Source organism: Etheostoma cragini, chromosome 9 (genome assembly GCF_013103735.1).
Source record: "Etheostoma cragini isolate CJK2018 chromosome 9, CSU_Ecrag_1.0, whole genome shotgun sequence".
Lineage (NCBI taxonomy): Eukaryota > Metazoa > Chordata > Actinopteri > Perciformes > Percidae > Etheostoma > Etheostoma cragini.
In genome coordinates this window covers 2,284,106-2,302,214 of record NC_048415.1, presented here as the reverse complement: position 1 = coordinate 2,302,214, position 18,109 = coordinate 2,284,106, and the positions used below count along the sequence as shown (strand labels likewise).

At 43.0% G+C, this 18,109-nt stretch overlaps 1 protein-coding gene across 13 annotated transcripts in view; it reads left to right on the top strand.

Annotated features, from left to right (window-relative positions):
• Positions 1–17,320, top strand: part of LOC117951031 (desmoplakin-like) — a 29,631-nt gene extending 12,311 nt beyond the window's left edge. For 5 of the 13 annotated variants that reach the window (XM_034882504.1, XM_034882503.1, XM_034882513.1 and 2 more), the window contains 11 exons: positions 29–215; positions 844–1,301; positions 1,899–2,077; positions 2,506–2,644; positions 3,737–3,930; positions 4,801–4,963; positions 5,065–5,148; positions 5,559–5,666; positions 6,351–6,449; positions 7,440–9,266; positions 10,666–17,320. In XM_034882504.1, coding sequence (XP_034738395.1) covers positions 29–215; positions 844–1,301; positions 1,899–2,077; positions 2,506–2,644; positions 3,737–3,930; positions 4,801–4,963; positions 5,065–5,148; positions 5,559–5,666; positions 6,351–6,449; positions 7,440–9,266; positions 10,666–17,016 — 9,789 coding nt within the window. In that variant the 3' untranslated portion in view covers positions 17,017–17,320. The remainder of the gene's footprint in view (positions 1–28; positions 216–843; positions 1,302–1,898; positions 2,078–2,505; positions 2,645–3,736; positions 3,931–4,800; positions 4,964–5,064; positions 5,149–5,558; positions 5,667–6,350; positions 6,450–7,439; positions 9,267–10,665) is intronic. The other 8 variants (XM_034882512.1, XM_034882510.1, XM_034882514.1 and 5 more) reach the window with 8 other exon arrangements.
• The last annotated feature ends 789 nt before the right edge of the window (positions 17,321–18,109 follow it).

Sequence of the window (18,109 nt, the reverse complement as noted above, 5' to 3'; positions counted from 1 at the left end):
TTTTAAACATAATGTGGTGTGTGTTCAGCTGTCCAGCATGCGTCCCGAGGAATACCGCCAACTTATCAAGAGCCTGGAGACTCACTACGACGAGTTCCGAGTGAACAGCCACGGGTCCCAGGTGTTTACCGACGACGACAAGAGAGCCATCGAGAACCAGTTCACCGGAGCCCAGGACCACTATGAGCAAATAGTGGTGCAGCTGCCGACTTACAGTCAGTATTACAAAGAATATACACCTCACACAATGCAATTTTATTGTTATCAGCAAGAGACAAGTGGACGGTTTTCCTAAGAAAATAATTGACTTTTGGGGGTGAGAACTTTAATTTAGTTTTGCATGTTTAGATTACTTTACCAATTAAACCGATTTTTTGCGGTCAGAGCATTAATAGTACAGCAGTTCAATTTGTTTTGTTAGTTTCTGGTCAGTCAAGACCAATTTGAGTATGTGTTGTTTGCTAGGTACTTATGCATGAATGCAAATAAAATGTGTCCTGCCAACTTCTGTATTACTATGGACCAAAAAACAGTCCAAACTTGAACATATGGGATGGCATCAAATATTTTAAGGGGAAAATAAACAATGTTTTGGTAAAAAAAAAAAAAAAAAAACTGCATAAAAAAACACATTTTTTTTTAATATCATTATAATCTAAGAAAACCCACTCTGTGTTCTAGACTTCATTTTTCAGTATGGAGTTCTCCAGTGTTATTTACATGTTCTAACATTGGAGAATGCAAATCGTGTTCTGTTTACACAAAAGTCTTCAGGGCTGTAGAATCATGTTTTCCTTCACCAATTATGAACAAAAAAACATATCTTGTGTCTACTACTCACAGTTTCACAGCAGGAACAAATAGAAGTGCAGCAGGCAACCGAGCAGCAACACCAGCTGATCATAATACAGAATCAGCAACAGCAACACACCACCGCCGAAGCAGAGGCCGGGAGGCGCGAAGAGGAGGCCAGGAGGCTCAAAGAGGAGGCCAGGAGGCTCAAAGAGGAGGCCAGGAGGCGCGAAGAAGAGGGCAGGAAGCGTGAAGAGGAGGCCAGGAGGCGCGAAGAAGATAAACTAAGAGCTGAGCAGAAAAAGAGGGTAAAAGATGTGAAGGTGGTGAAAAAAGAGATTAAGACGGTTGAGGTGATAGGGCTCAAGACATCCTCCCGCAGCTTATCTGAGCTGCACGCGCTCAGACTGAGGCTGGAGGGCGCCGAGGGCTCGCTGAGTCAGCACGTTCACATCTGCCTCGGTGACAACGGGATGCACGACTGTGGCCTCAAGATCTCTCAGTTAGAGGTAGGCACACACACAGCTGTAACTATTCCAAATGTCATTCGTGTATAGGGTCAAGTACGAACAACTAACACTTATGTATAGTCCGTCCAATAATTATTTATATAATTACAATTTGGCTTATCTAAGCAATATCTACAGTTACCAGTCATACACCTTAGGACCTTAGCTAATGATGGCAATTAATTGCAGTTAAACAAACAATCTACCATTAGATAGATAGATGGATAGATAGATAGATAGATAGATAGATAGATAGATAGATAGATAGATAGATAGATATTTAATGATCCCAAAAAAATGGGAAATTACGGTGTTACAGCAGCACGTGTACATTAGTCACACAACACAGAATATAAATGAGATATTAGGAAAAAATATACATACATACAGTATACATGAAATAATATTAATAATATATTATGTAATGATTGTTACAGGCCTGGGTACAAACCACTCTTATATACAAGTAAAACAGTCAAGCTGCTTTTTTTGTTGAGTTTTTTTGCTTTTTTCATAGCTAAGATAGATCATAGATAAGATCATAGATAAGATATTAAAATAAGTATATCATGTGCACGCGTGCGTGTTTCCCTGCAGACGGTGCAGCGTGACATCCACTCGATGCGCGAGGAGTACTTGCGTCTGAGGGCGAGTATCTCCAAGGAGCTGGAGGGCATGAGTGATTCAGATAAAGCCGAGTTCCTCCGCAGCGAGATCAGAGTCATCGACCAAAGACTGGACAGTCTGGAGAGCAGCTCATCAGCTTACCTGCAGCGGTAACTGTTTTATACTGTTCTTTTTTTGGCTTTGATTGTTGAGGAAGTCTCACTGAGGTCAAGATCTCTTTGTGGTTGTTTTGTCTGAAAATGTCTTTTCTGCTGTCATGTTTTATGTTTTGTGTGGAGCCCTGGAGGAGTAGCTGATGTTCTGCGTCAGCTAACGGGGATCCCGGGAAAAAAAATCAAAATTTATCGCAATTTTATTGAAATTGCAATATTGAATATTGAATATTACAATGCAATATTTGTTAAAGAAAAGATATATGTGTCAAACCATTCTAAAATAAAGTATAAATCTCAACTTACTAAATAATAAAGTAAGTAGTAAATGTAAAGGAAGCTACTACTACACATCGTCTAAATAGACTCTGTCTCATTTTCCTGGAATGACTTTTTCCACGTCTCCATCATTTCCTCTCCACCAGGCTACAGGCTCTAAGAGACCTGCTGCAGTGTGTGGCACAAGCTGAAGACATAGTGAGAGTTCGCGAGGCGAGGCTGACGGAGAAAGAGACCACCTCTCTGTCTCCCAGTGAAGTGGAGGATTACAGTTTGATCCTGAAGGTGAAGAACTCTTGCAATAATCGCTGCAGTTTTGCTGTCATTTTCCCAGCTGTTTCTTCTGCCCCATCCCATACCTGACAACCTGGGACAGAATACCAGAAGATGGCTCAGTGTTCACCCATCAGTTTAAATTAGAAAAGCTGGTGTGGGAAAGACAGTCCCTCTGTGTTGCATTGGGTGTAGTTACACATTGCCAGACCTATCTCCACAGTGCTGTGGAGTTGTAAAGTGATGTCATTTTTATAACTTCCCAGACTTACTCACAGTTTTTTTTATTTTACCCGCTTAGCCATTGTATCCTCATTATTGGTGATTATTTATCAAAAATTGCATTGGGTGATAAATTCTTTGTGAAAGCACCAATAGTCAACCCAGCATTATCGACGTAGTATCGGCATTGATGTATTTGGTCAAACCTATCGTGATGTTAGATTCTTTTTGCCAGCTCTACTGTTGTATAAGCTCTGGCTACACCACAGATGCAATCTGGGATAGGGATAGTTTCTTTAAACCCATCACAATCATCTTGGGCGGCCCTAAACTCTGGAGGAAAATAATCTCAGGAAGGAACTTGTTTTGCACAAAACAAATCGCCACATACAATATTAAATGAAGTTAACTGTTCACACAATACAGTAACATGAGCTATTTATATTAGCTGGATACATGGTTAAACATAATATGCTCCTACCAGTGTATCACCGTGTGTACTTCGTCCACAGCAATCCCACCAATCAGTCCCAAAATGTCCCAGTTAAAGAGGAAATGCCGTTAACGTATTCTTTGTAAATCTCTACAATAATTTCCCGAAAGAACCAAGCAGGCCTGCCTTGTTGCATGATCCAAATTATCTTTGAAACTCGCCGTTTTCAGCAGGTTGCTTGCTAGCTCCAAGTTTGTTGTTGTTTCCCAGAGCGAAGGGATTTTGCAAACGGCAACACACAGAGAGCGGAGGGTGGGCTTTATCTTGGAAATGTATTTCCATTGAACCAGACTACATTTGGTGGATGCCTTGATATTTCAAAAGTATCTTGATAAGCTTTCAGTGGTGTCCCATTTGACTGGTGTTTCCCATGTGTTGTTGATATGTAGAATATTAAAGCAGAGCTGGACCAGAAGAAGGATGTTCTGGCCTCCATGGAGGCGGCGTTAGCCAAAGCCAGCCACTGGAACGGGCAGGTGGGCGGACCCTTCCACAGGTGTGACATGATGCTGGCCAAATACACCGAGGAGGTGGGCCAGCTGTCTGACCGCTGGAGACGACTCCAGAGCCAGATTGACACAAGGTATGTCTCCCTGTCACTCAAATATATACATTTGATATCAAGGACCCATGTTCAATCCATGGTTCCCAACAGTTATCTAGAACTAGACCTGAGGACCTAAAAGAAGATACAGGCATGGAACAGCACTCAAGCAGTGTGTCACATTGTTGTCTACTCTGTTAGACAGTTAATCACTCAAGTAGAGCTGCAACAATTTGTCGATTGCTAGAAAAATAAGCGCAGACTATTTTGATTATCGTTTATTTGTTACATTTTTCATGCAAGATTGGAAGAAAAAACATGCTGTTTTCAACCTCTCATATTTGGAGATCTTGTGCTCTTTTCTGCTTAATATCATACTAAACTACATATTTTAGGGGTTTTGGACTCACAATGTGAATTCTACAACGCAACTTTATGTATAAAGCACTTTTCATGCAAGCATGCAGACCAAAGTGCTTCGCAGAACAAAATTATTATTTGTTTTACAATAAGACAATACAACAATAAGACAATACAATGTAAAAAATTAATAAGTAAAATAAACACCATAGTTGAAAAAAGTTAAATAAAACCTGATGAGTAACGCCCAGATTTCATTTCTTTTTACAATTCATTCATGGGTTTACAAGTTCTTGTTCACCAATTTCTTTTTTTTGTGATCAAATTAAACGGTGAAAAACAATTACAAAAAATACTCTGAGACTGAGGTCCCAGGTCCCAAAAAAAACAGAGGAAAAAAAGTAAAAGAGAGGACAGACGGGTGGGAGATAAAACAACACACACACAAACACACACACATACACACGCACACACTGTTTTGAAAAGTTAAAACTGAAAAACATGAAAGATATGGCCCTGTACTTTGAATTGCTTGTGTTTCTTTCTCAGGGTGCAGGATCTGCAAGTGTATCATCCTCAGCTGAAGACCTACAAGCAGACCAGCAGCTCCCTCACTGACTGGATTGACGCCACGCGCAAAAAACAAGACGCCCTGCAGACCACCAAGATAGAGAGCATCCAAGCACTGACAGACCACATTAACAAACAGAAGGTCTCCTGCTCAGCTTTTCATTGCTATTGATTAGCTTTCTCGCTGTGTTGAGTGTCCATGTCCATGTCCTCTGACACCTTTTATATTATTGTGTTCTCAAGGCCCTGAACTCAGAAATCATAGCAAAGAGGGAGACTGTAGAGAGTGTGCTGAAGGACAACGAGACCTGTGTGAATTCTATCAAGGTAAGCAGGCCCGCATTTAATTCAATTAGATTTTATTAATAGTATAAAATCATAACAAAAGATATTTTTAGACACTTTCCAGATAGAGTGGGTCTAGACCACACTCTATAATTTACAAAGCCCCAACAATTCTAGAAATTCCCCCAAGAGCAAGCATGGTGCAACAGTGGCGAGGAAAAACTCCCTTTTAGGAAGAAACCTGGGACAGACCCCGGCTCTTGGTAGGCGGGGTCTGACGGCGCCTGTTGGCGGTGTAATGCACAGTGGCAATAATAGTCACAATAAAGATAATGGAACTACCAATGGTAGTGGTAGTTCCATTATATGTATATTCCATTATCCACTATATAACAGAACTCAAACTCATCAGCATAGTTCGTTTTAATGACTACTGTATGCTTGTTTTACAGGACTATGAAACGGACCTGGCCTCTTACACCTCTGGTTTAGAGACGTTGCTCAACATCCCCATCAAAAGGACGATGCTGAAGTCGCCGTCGATGGATCTTAATCAGGAAGTAAAGAAACCAAATATTTCCTCTCATTTAAAACCCTAAAAAATCTTTTGGCATATGGTGACAAGGGCTTTCCCGATTACCTTTTCTGTGCCTTGAAGCTTTGGTATCAATCAAAAGGGACTACCCGCATGGGGGGGACTGTTCACTTAGGGCACATTCAGACCACCAAAAGTGATTGCCACGTATGGTGGGAAACCTATTTTGGTACAACCTCAAAATACAATTATGAACCTGAAAATGAGCATAATATGGGCGCTTTAACCCCCCAGTCTAGACATTCCTGACTGCATTTGAAGGCAGCTTCATTTCACAGAGAAAGAGAGAATGAAAAGAGACGGAGCAACTGTGCTTTGTTGTTGAAAAAAAAAAGACTGTTAAGTCTGATTGCGGGTTACATGATTGGACACCTCATCGTGATGTGGGGTTGTGTTTCTCCTAAAGTTGAATCCGTCTCAATTTTAATACATTATTGAAGGAAAAACAAAATGAATATCGAAACCCTAAAATTAAAAATATCCGAATAATCGGATATTCGGATCCAGTCCTAATGGTGACCCACTAGTATCTGACAATGTTTTCCCTTTTAGTCTTGTATGTTAAATGAAAAGATCACTGACATTTTTATGAATCAGTAAGGTAAAGTGACGTATATCATAATTAATCTTTTCCCTGTCTTTGTCTCAGGCTACACAACTGCAGACCCGTTACATGGAGCTGCTCGCCCATTCTGGCGACTACTGCAAATTCTTGGGAGAGCTGCTCAAAAACATGGAGGAGCTCAAGGTACTAATGTTGTTTTTTGTAGTTCTTTCAATATTTCTGCTTGCTTTATATATTTTTGAATCACATTTGCGTTTGTGCTTCGTCTTACTGAATAGATTTTAGCTGTCTGTATTTTGTTAGTTTGTGTTTAGCTTTTATCATCATCCTGCTCAGGGACATGGGAAAACTAGCAATGGCTAAATATGTCACGTATACATAATAAGGATGTCAATTAAAACAACACTGAAGCACTTCACCCGCTTTGGTCGTCCTACAGGTTGGAAGCGGAGTTGTCCATTATGTTACATGATGCAAGTTTGCCAAATCGGGTAGCGGATCTGTAGTTCGAATGAGACATTATGACAGGGGCGTTTCTAGGACTTGAGTAGATTTGGGGCTTAGCCCTGACCCAGTTAAATAAACTGAATGCAATGCAAAACAGCGATTGGCTTGCCAAGCTTGTTAATAACCAGTGGTTGTTTATTTCAGCCGCAGTTTCTAGATGTAAGTTAGATGGCACCAACATTTGGCCTAATCATAACTGGCAACCCAAAGGCCAAGGTTGCCTAAAATATATAAAGTTAGTTCTAAGTTCAGTTTAATTGACTTACGCTGAGTTTTGATAAGGTAACACCTTTTAATGTTGGAAATTCAACCTGTTTTCATTAACCTAATATGAAAACAAATGATCTTAATCAATGAACATTACTTGATTTAATAGTTCTTCCCACTTCTAGAGCCCAATTCAGTATCATTATTTTTCAGTGATTTGGTTTTGCAACTCACAAACTTACTGTAAGACTAATGTTGTGTTTACAGCTTGTTGCGCTGGCCAAACAAATCAATAATGGAGTTTTAAGGAAACTATGAAAAAGTATTTAGATGTTTGGTGATTCCATGAATTGAATAAACACATTTGAATCAACCATCCAAGTAAACTGTGGAGAAGTACATTGACACGTAATTCTTAAAACTACCTCTGCATTCATCTTTGCTGTGTCTTGCTTTTAGATTCGTAACACCAGGATTGACCTGTTAGAGGAAGAACTTCGCCTGCTGAGGGAGAACATGCAAGACCGCAACGCCAAGAACAAATCCCTGGAGGACGCCGTTTCCCGTTACCAGCTGGAGTTGTCCAACATGCAGAATCAGATGCTGTCGATAGAGGAGGTGAAGCAAAACACTGCGCTGCAGTGCAATGCCACCAAGGACAGCCTGGACACCACTAAGAACAAGCTGGCGGACCTCAACGATGAAGTGACACGTCTCAACTACTTGCTCGAAGAAGAAAAGAGGAAGAGGAGGCTGGCAGAGGAGCGCTACACTACGCAGCAGGAGGAGTACGAGGTGGTGCTGAGGAAAAGGCAGAAGGAGCTGGAGACGATCAGCTGGTCCAAGATAGAGGTGGAGAAGAGTGAGCTAAATAAGGAGCATGAGATCCAACAGCTGCGGCGGCAGCTGGCTGAGGATGGAGAGAGGATCAAGGATCTACAGAAGGAGATGTCAAAGGTAAGGAGCCTATGCAGTACAGAGATCAATAACTTTAAGCTCAGCTACGAATCCCAGATGAATGTCGGCCGCACAGACATCCAGATGCTGGAAGCCCAGAGGGAGCAGGATGCAGCGGACTTCCAGCTGCAGTATGACAGGATGGGGGCAGAGAGGAGGAATCTGGAGGAGGAGCTCAGGAGGCTCAGATTGTCAATGAGCCAGGCTGAGGAACACAGGAAGAGGGCAGAAGAAGAGGCTCACAGTCAGCGCGCTGTCATCACAGAGGAAGGGCGTAGGAGGAGAGAAGTAGAAAGTCAGGTGGAGATGCTGATGAGGCAGAGAGTTGAGGAGAGCAGCCAGTATGCAGAGGAGCTGGCTGAAGTCATGAATAGTCTGCAGGAGAAGAGCGAGGAGCTGACCTACGTTACACACAGCCTGGAGGAGGAGACCCGCAGGAGAAGAACTATAGAAGAAGGGCAGGGTGTGCTTGAGCAGACTTTGGCTCAGCTGCAATTGAAGCTTAAAAGTTCGTCAATGGCTGAGACCCAGCTGGGGGAGTGCCAGGAGGAGCTTCTGAAGATGCGTTCAGAGCTGGAGAGGGAGAGCCGGGAGCGAAGCAGAGTGGAAGAGAACATGAGCAGGTTGCAGGGACGCATGAAGGACCTTCAGGCTTTGAGAGATGGGCTGGAGAGCCAAGTGGAGAATCTGAGGAAGGCTAACCAAGAGGAGGTGTCCAGAAGAAGGCAGGTAGAAAAAGAGCTGGAAGACACGACCATGGCCATGACAGAGTACACCAGCACCATTACCACTCTACGCCAGAGCCAAGAACATGCCAGCACATCAGAAAAGAGAGGTGAAGAAGAGCGTCTTAGGTTGCAGGAGGAGCTGGAGAGAAGCTTGAGACAAAACAAGACCTCTGCAGAGCATGTGGAACAGCTGAGCGTTGAGCTGAAGGTCCTGCGGCAACAACTCCTCCAGGAGCAGGCCAATGGCAAAGAGGCAAACCTCAAGAATGAGGGCCTTTACAGAACTATAGAGGAGAAGAGTAATACACTGATAGAGAACTCTGTTGAGCTTCAAAGGCTAAAGCAAATGACAGAAACACAGACCAAAGAGAGGCTGAGGCTGGAGGAGGAACTAAGGGCAACGCAACATGCTAAAGATGAACTCCTGAGATCCAAACAGGGAAGTGATGATGAGCTGTCTTCCCAGATTACTGCCCTGGAGCTGCAGCTGCAGGCCAGTCAGCGAAGCAATGCAGATTATCGCAACCTGGCCTCAGAGCTCTCCTCAGAGAGGGAGAAACTCAAGCTGGAGACTGGGGAAATACAAAAGCAGGCCACCGAGGTACATGGAAGTTTGGCAGTTAGTCCTGGACTGCTCTCATCTTTCAAAATCCGAATTCTTATTTGGATCAATCAAGTAGTTATTAGTTTCTGTAGCCAAACTTTTGCTTGCATGCTGGAATACCGCTAGATCCCCTGTAGATGCCTCCCACTTGGTGAATCTGATTTGAACACATTGATCTGTATGTGTTTGAATAAACTTGCATGTCAATCACTTGCATGCAAGCGTTATCTGTGCCCCTCTGCCTCCCGACCTCCCCAACCAACTTTCTCCCTGCCCACACTGTGCAAAGACATGCAGTCTGCGTGCTTTTTTGCCTTTCTTTCTTTCTTTTGTCCGGAGAGATGAACACTGTCAATGACATAATTACCTCTGGTCCTTTGGTCTTATACAGTTTGATTATTGTTTATCGTATTATTGTAGCATCTAAATGGTCTTTAAGACACATTTTGGAAACTTGTAAAAATAGCACTGGTATACATTCATATTCAGTCAATCAAGCTTGGTCCCCATCCATTGATAATATCTATTTGTGCTGTTTTGCAAATTTACAGAATGTGGTCAGTAACCCTTCAAAGTGTTTCTTTTGTGGTTGTAGTTGTTATAACCAATCTAGTATTGATATAGTTTGTCTCCAGGATTGGGAAGGTTGATTTCACAATGAAAACTAATTACATTTTGAATTGTTTTCTTAAAAGATTTACTACCGCAATGTAATGCCATTGCCTAAATACCTTTACTTCCCGGTCTTGTAAGACATTTCCTTGTTTTTTTGTTTTGTAAAGGGAGTTTTCATAATATATTGCTAACTGAACAAACAAATTATATTTCGGCAGTATGCATACATACTCGCTGTTCATGTGTTTTGACTATTTTTTATAATCAATAACAGTTTTTGGTTCATTCCTTTGTTATACATTTCATATTGTGCCATTTTTGGGTGTAGTCTATTTTGAATGATGCAGAATTAGGACAAAATACACAAGCTGCAGCATGAACAGAAACATTCAATTTTTGACATCACTTCTGTTGCTTTTAATTAAAATGTGAGCCAAAATGTGACCTCCCTTAAGTATTCTGCTGCTAAAAAAACAAAACAATAGAGCAAGTATGTTTGCTGTCCTATTTGATACTAATAAAGTTGTCCATTTTTGGTTTACTACTGTAGTACCAGTACAAATTTAGGTGCAGTTCATTTTGGTAGTAGTTTGATTTCTGATTTCATTTTTATTTAGATCCAAACCTTTTCTATCCCAGTGTCATTGATTGTACAATTTTACACAACGATAAAAAATGCAGAAGAGAAATGTAGGGTCCTTTTATATACAGTAAATTATGAATATATATCCAAGTTGACTAACCTTTTGTCTTTCTGCTTTTCCCCTCTATTTTTCTGCAGACATCGGCCATGATGCAATCCATCCAGTCTCAGTACAGTGAGATTGTGAATGAGCGAGATGCTCTTTTGCTGAAGTTGCAATTGTCAGAAAAGGACAAAGATCGTTACATAAGGCTAGAGGAGGAACTTAGTCGCATTAAATTGTCCCAAGAGTCTGACCTTCGCAATAAGCAACGTCAACAGGAGGAGATTGAGAGGATGAAGAAGGATTTAGGTTACTGGAAAGACAAGTATGAAAGTAAGGAGGGCCTGATCAGGCAATATGATACAGACAAGGAACGTCTGGAGAGGGAAAAGAACTCTTTGAAAAGTGAGATAGAGAGGCTAATGAGGGAACTCAGGGAGCTTGATGAGATATATAAAAGTAAACTATCAACCATGCAGAAAGAATTGCAAGAAGTGGCCATTGTCAGAAGAACCATGGAAACTGAGCTGACAAGAGTTAGAGAGCCCCCAAACATGGATGCCTCCACTTTGGTTTTTGATGGAGTCCGTAAGCCAGTCACAGCAAACCAGCTGCTTGACTGTGGTGTTTTGGACAAAGCAACAGTCAGCCAGCTGGTAAAGGGGCAAAAGACTGTCCCTGAAGTGTCTGTGGACAAAAAAATCAGTCTCAAAGGGACAGGCCCAATTGCTGGGGTGGTAATTGAAGGTCCGAATGGTTCAGGGTCTATTACTGCACCCCAATGCAAAATGACTTTAACTGAAGCCAAGAAAGAAAATCTGCTGCCATCTGATAGTGTTGGCCTGCTATTAGATGCTCAGGCTGCCACTGGCCACATAATTGACCCAAGAACTAATCAGAAGTTGACCGTAGATGAGGCATGCAATCAAGGTGTTGTTGATGAAGAAGACAGAGAAAGGTTGCTAGCAGCAGAAGCTGCAGCTGTAGGATATTTTGGTCCTGGAACAAGCAAACCGCTTTCAGTATTTCAGGCCATGCAGAAAGGACTGATTGAAAAGAAAACAACACTGCGTCTGCTACAAGCCCAGGAGTCTGTGGGGGGCATCCTAGATCCCATACTTAGTGTATTCCTTCCCAAAGATACAGCCATTGAGCGTAATCTAATTGATGATGAAATATATCGTGCTCTAAATCAGAGGCCTGAGCTCTACTTGGACCCAGAAAGTGAGGAGGGTGCGACCTATATGTCAATGAAGAAGAGATGTAAGGTAGAGTTACACACAGGCCTTCTGCTACTTCCTATCCCTGAGAAGGTACACCCCTCCAAACTCATCTTTGATGGTGTTCGGAAACCTGTCACAGCCAAGCAGCTGCTTGATTGTGGTGTCCTGGACAGGCCAACATTTAAAGCTCTAGAAAATGGGAAGAAAAATGTCCCAGACGTGTCTGTAGACAAAAACGTTAATCTAAAGGGGACTGGGCCTATTGCTGGGGTTGTAGCTGGGAGTCAAGGAAAAATGTCTTTGTCAGAAGCCAAGAAACAGCTGCTCCTGCCTAAAGATAGTGCAGATTTTCTATTGGAAGCCCAAGCGGCTACAGGTCACATCATTGACCCCAGAACCAATCAGAAGCTGACCGTAGAGGAGGCATGCGCCAGAGGGTTGGTGGACATTAAGGATAGAGACAAATTATTGGCAGCTGAAGCTGCTGCTGTGGGATACAAGGATTCTGGCGCAGCCAAGCCTTTCTCAGTGTTTGAGGCCATGAAGAAGGGATTAATTGACAGGAAGACTGGCCTACGCCTGCTGCAGGCCCAGGAGTCTGTGGGAGGTATTCTAGATCCCAATCTCAGTGTCTTCCTCCCCAAAGATACAGCTATAAAACGTAACCTTTTGGATGAAAACCTCCGTCAAGCTCTAAACCAGAATCCTGAATGTTACCTTGACCCGGAAACTGAGCATGATGCCACCTATGGAGCCTTAAAGAAAAGGTGCAAGACAGAGCCTCACACAGGGCTACTACTTTTACCAATCACTGAGAAGCTAGATCCTTCCAAACTGATCTTTGATGGTGTTCGTAAGCCAGTAACAGCACAACAATTGCTTGATTGTGGGGTGCTGGACAAACCCACACTTAACCAACTAATGAAGGGAGAAAAAACTATTCCACAGGTGTCTGTGGATAAGAAGATCTTTTTAAAGGGGACAGGATCAATCGCTGGTGTGTCAGCTGGATTGTTAGGAAAGATTTCTTTATCAGAGGCTAAGAAACAGATGCTCATGCCCCCAGATAGTGCAGATTTGCTACTGGATGCACAAGCTGCCACAGGACACATCATTGACCCCACAACCAATCAGAAGCTGACAGTAGAGGAAGCATGTGCCAGAAGACTGGTGGATATTAGGGATCGAGATAGACTCTTGGCAGCAGAAGCTGCTGCTGTGGGCTACCGGGATCCTAGCACAGCTGAACCTCTTTCAGTGTTTGATGCAATGAAGAAGGGATTAATTGACAGGAAGACTGGACTACGTATTCTGCAGGCCCAGGAGTCTGCTGGTGGCATTCTAGATCCCAATCTCAGTGTGTTCCTCCCCAAAGACACAGCTATAAAGCGTAAGCTTTTGGACGATGACCTCTGTCATGCTCTAAACCAAAGTCCTGAGTGTTACATTGATCCAGACACTGAACGTAATGTCAGCTATGGGACTCTAAAGATGAGAAGCAAAACAGAGTCTCACACAGGCCTGATGCTTTTGCCAATTACTGAGAGGAAGGACCCTTCCAAACTGATGTTTGATGGAATCCGTAAGCCAGTCTCAGCACAGCAGTTGTTTGATTGCGGAGTCCTTGACAAACCTACACTTGACCAACTAGTGAAAGGGGTCAAAACTGTCCCAGCAGTGTCTATGGAAAAGATAGTCTATCTTAAAGGGACTGGACCCATTGCTGGGGTGGTAACTGGACGTGATGGAAAGATGTCTTTCTCAGAAGCCAATAGACAGATGTTCCTGCCCCCAGATAGTGCAGTTTTGCTTCTAGAAGCCCAGGCTGCCACTGGCCACATCATTGACCCTAAAACCAATCAGAAGCTGACAGTAGCAGAGGCATGTGCCAGAGGAGTGGTGGATATTAAGGATCGAGACAGATTATTGGTAGCAGAGGCTGCTGCTGTGGGCTTCAATGATCCTAGTGCAGCCAAGCCTCTCTCAGTGTTTGAGGCCATGAAGAAGGGAATAATTGACAGGAAGACTGGGCTACGCCTGCTGCAGGCCCAGGAGTCTGTGGGTGGTATTATAGATCCCAATCTCAGTGTGTTCCTCCCCAAAGATACAGCTATAAAACGTAACCTTTTGGATGAGGACATCTGTCGCGCTCTAAACCAGAGTCCAGAGTATTACATTGACCCAGACACTGAGCATGATGCAAGCTATGGGACTTTGAAGGAAAGATGCAAGACAGAGTCGCAAGCAACCCTACAACTTTTGCCAGTCTCTGAGAAATTTGACCCATCCAAACTACTCTTTGATGGTGTCCGTAAGACTGTCACTGCACAACAGTTGCTTGATTGTGGGGTCCTGGACAAACGAACATTTAAACAACTGATGAATGGGGAGAAAACTGTATCAGAGGTTTCTGTGGATAAGAAGGTCTTTCTAAAGGGGACAGGGTCAATTGCTGGTGTTGCAGCTGGACCTGTAGGGAAAATGTCTTTTACAGAAGCCAAGAAACAGAAACTGATGTCCTCTGACTGTGCTGACCTGCTACTGATTGCTCAGGCAGCCACCGGCAACATCATTGACCCCAAAACAAATCAGAAACTGACTGTAAAGGAAGCATGTGCTAAAGGAGTAGTGGATAAGGACGATGAATCAAAGTTGTTTGCAGCGGAAGCTGCTGCTATAGGTTACAGAGACACAAATACTGGCAAGCTCCTCTCAGCAGGCCAGGCCATGAAGAAGGGATTAATTGACAAGGACACAGCTCTACGTATACTTCAGGCTCAAGAGTCTGTAGGGGGTATTCTGGACCCTGCCCTTAGTGTATTCCTTTCCAAAGACATTGCTCTGGATAGGGATCTCATAGATCAGGACCTATCACAGGCCCTGAATCAGTACCCTGAGTGTTATATAGACCCAGACACCCAACTAGCAACCACCTATGTATCTCTAAAGAAAAAATGCAAAGCAGATCCAAGCACAGGTCTTTTGCTTCTCCCTGAACCCAAAAAGCCATTAACTGTCCAGGGGCTCAGGGGCCAGGTGTCGGTCATAGATCTAGTGGATGCAAATCTATTAGACCAGTCGGATATGGACAGCCTGAGGGAGGGCAGATTGACAAGCCAGGACATTGAAGACCGTCTGCGCTCCTACCTGAGAGGTTCCACCTGCATAGCAGGAGTTTTTGATGAGGACAGTGATAAGGTGATGTCCATCTATGAGGCCATGAAAAACGGACTGTTGCGACCTGGGACCGCTCTGGAACTGCTTGAGGCCCAGGCTGCCTCTGGTTTTATAGTTGATCCTGTCAACAACCAATACCTGACTGTTAGTGATGCCTACAATAAAAGACTGTTTGGCCCAGAGTTTAAGGACAGCCTGCTATCAGCAGAGAGGGCTGTGACTGGTTACAAACTGCCTGGTACAGACAAGATTATCTCCCACTTTGAGGCCATAGAGAGAGGTCTAGTGGAGAAAGGTCATGGCATCCGTCTACTAGAAGCCCAGATTGCCAGCGGTGGTATCATTGATCCTGAACACAGCCATCGCATTGACGTGAATGTAGCATACAAGAGAGGTTACTTTGATAAAAAAATGAACAGCATTCTCAATGATCAGAATGTTAATACCAAGGGTTTCTTTGACCCCAACACAGAGGAAAACCTAACTTATCTGGAGCTTAAGAAACGCTGTATCACAGATAAGAAGACCGGCCTCATCCTTTTGCTTATCATGAACAAGAAAAAGCTAGAGTCGACTCTGAAGAACACTACGAGAAAGAGGAGAGTGGTAATTGTGGACCCAGATACTAATAAAGAGATGACAGTACGTGAAGCATATGACAAAGGGTTTATTGACTACGAAACCTTTGTGGAGCTGTCCGGCCAGGAGTGTGAGTGGGAAGAGATCACTATCACCGCTCCAGATGGTTCCACACGGTTTGTCCTTATTGACAGGAAGACTGGAACACAGTATGATATTACTGAGCTGCTTGAAACGCGAGTAATTAATCAATCAGATCTAGATAAATACCAGTCACGCACCATCACCCTAAATCAATTTGCAGATATCATCAAAAACAAGACCAAACATGGATCATCTTCATCATCATCATCATTATCATCATCAACTTCAAGATCATCAGCAGCCGCAGGTTCATCTTCAGTGATATCGTCATCAGTGACTTCAAGAACATCAGCATCCCCGGCTACATCTTTAGTGACATCAACAACTTTAAGAACATCAGCAGCCTCAGTTCCAGCATCAGTGACATCCTCATCGTCATCATCATCATCATCAGTCCTGTCAAGACCCTTATCACCTACTCTCGCCAAGATGACCACAACAAGAACTACCACTGTCACAGAGCGAAGTGCCACATCCAGCAGTTCAGCCCAAGACTCAACTGACTCCCATAGGACTACATACAGCGTATCTACCAACCTGGCCTCTCTTGCTGAAGCTGTGGGGGAACAGGAACCTGTGGGTGCCATCTTTGACACAGACACTGTGGAGAAGATATCCATCACAGAGGCTTTGAATCGAGGTCTGGTGGATTCCATCACTGCACAGAGACTGCTGGAGGCTCAGGTCTGCACTGGAGGACTCATCAATCCCACAAATGGCCGTAGGCTAAGCATCCTAGAGGCCACCCGCCTGGGCATAATAAATGACGACATGGCCCTTAAGCTCAAGCCTGCCCAGAAAGCCTTCTTTGGCTTTGAGGATTTAAAAACTAGGAAGAAGATGTCTGCTGCTCAGGCCATGAAAGAGTCGTGGCTACCATATGAGGCAGGGCACAGGTTCCTGGAGTTCCAGTTTGTAACAGGGGGGATTTATGACCCAGAAATGGGCTGTAGAAGAACCATAGAAGATGTTGTAAAAATGGGCTGGATGGATGTGAGTGCAGGCCAGAAGCTCCAAGACATAAGAAACCACACAAAGAACCTGACCTGCCCCAAGACCAAACTTAAGATCTCTTACAAGGAGGCTCTGGATAATTGTTTGGAGGAGGAAAGCAATGGGTTGAAAATGCTCCAGGCATCATCTGTATCTTCCAGAGGGATCAGCAGTCCTTACAATTTTGCCTCTGGCCCAGGATCCACCGCTGGCTCCAAGAGTAGCTCACGACAAGGCTCCCGCAGGAGCAGTGTGGACCTAGGCACGACCTCCTCATCAGCTTTACAGAGTCATAGCTGGAATACCTTCTATGTGTCATCCAGCAAATAAATCAAGGGAAATCCCTGCACATTCATGCTCTTGCAAATAAATCAGTTTCTTAAAAGTATACAGATTGATCTGATTGGACCTTGTGTGTGTTTTATATGATAAGAAAAATTCTAATACAATGTTCTTCATCTGTTTACATAGTTTTAGATTTTAGCTTTGGTGTCGCTTATGCTTTTAAAATGCCATAGTTCATGCAAATGTCGTAATAACAAACACTACCGAGATGTTTTGTGTGGAAATGGACTAAAGGGTTTTCAGATTTAAAATAAGGTAGATGTTAATATAATTGTGGGTGCCTTTAAAATATAAAATGATTGCCATATTATTGCATACAGTTATTACAAATAATTTTTGCAAAATCTCCATGGAATGTTATTTCTTTAAAAGCTTTGCATTGGTAACAAAATGGTGTTATGTATACATTTATTTGTCAGGGGGAGGATTTAAGGTTTGGTTAAATACATTTAGCACATACTTTTTTTACTGAGACAGTTCTTAACCATTGTTTTATTGCTCTCTAGTACTTTTGACTTTGTAACTGTTTCTCAATATCTCAAAATAAAACTGTGTTTTGCTTACATGGATCCATGACTGAGTTTTTTTTAAACTTTTTATGGTGCATACAATACTAAGCTATTAAAATAATAATTGATGACATGTTCATATATTTCTACATAATGTCAAAATGTGGAATGGGGGTGGCAGTAGCTCAGTCCGTTGGGTTTGGAACCGCAGGGTCACTGCTTCAAGTCCCCATATGGACCGAAAAGTACGGAGTGTGGATTGGTGGGAGGATGTGTATGTGTATGTGTGCGTGTAGTGCAGATTTGAGTTGCGCATGCTCAGATTCAAACGGTTTACGTCAATACGTGTAATACTACCCATAGACATAATAAAGATCTTTATATGTCTATGATACTACCACTGTCACTCCCCGATTTAAGTCAAGTCCTACTTAACGAAGTTCGTTTACTGCTGGATACAAGCATAGACAGTGTGTTTACATATATTCTGTTATATATATATATATACACTCAGCGGCCACTTTATTAGGTACCCCATGCTAGTAACGGGTTGGACCCCCTTTTGCCTT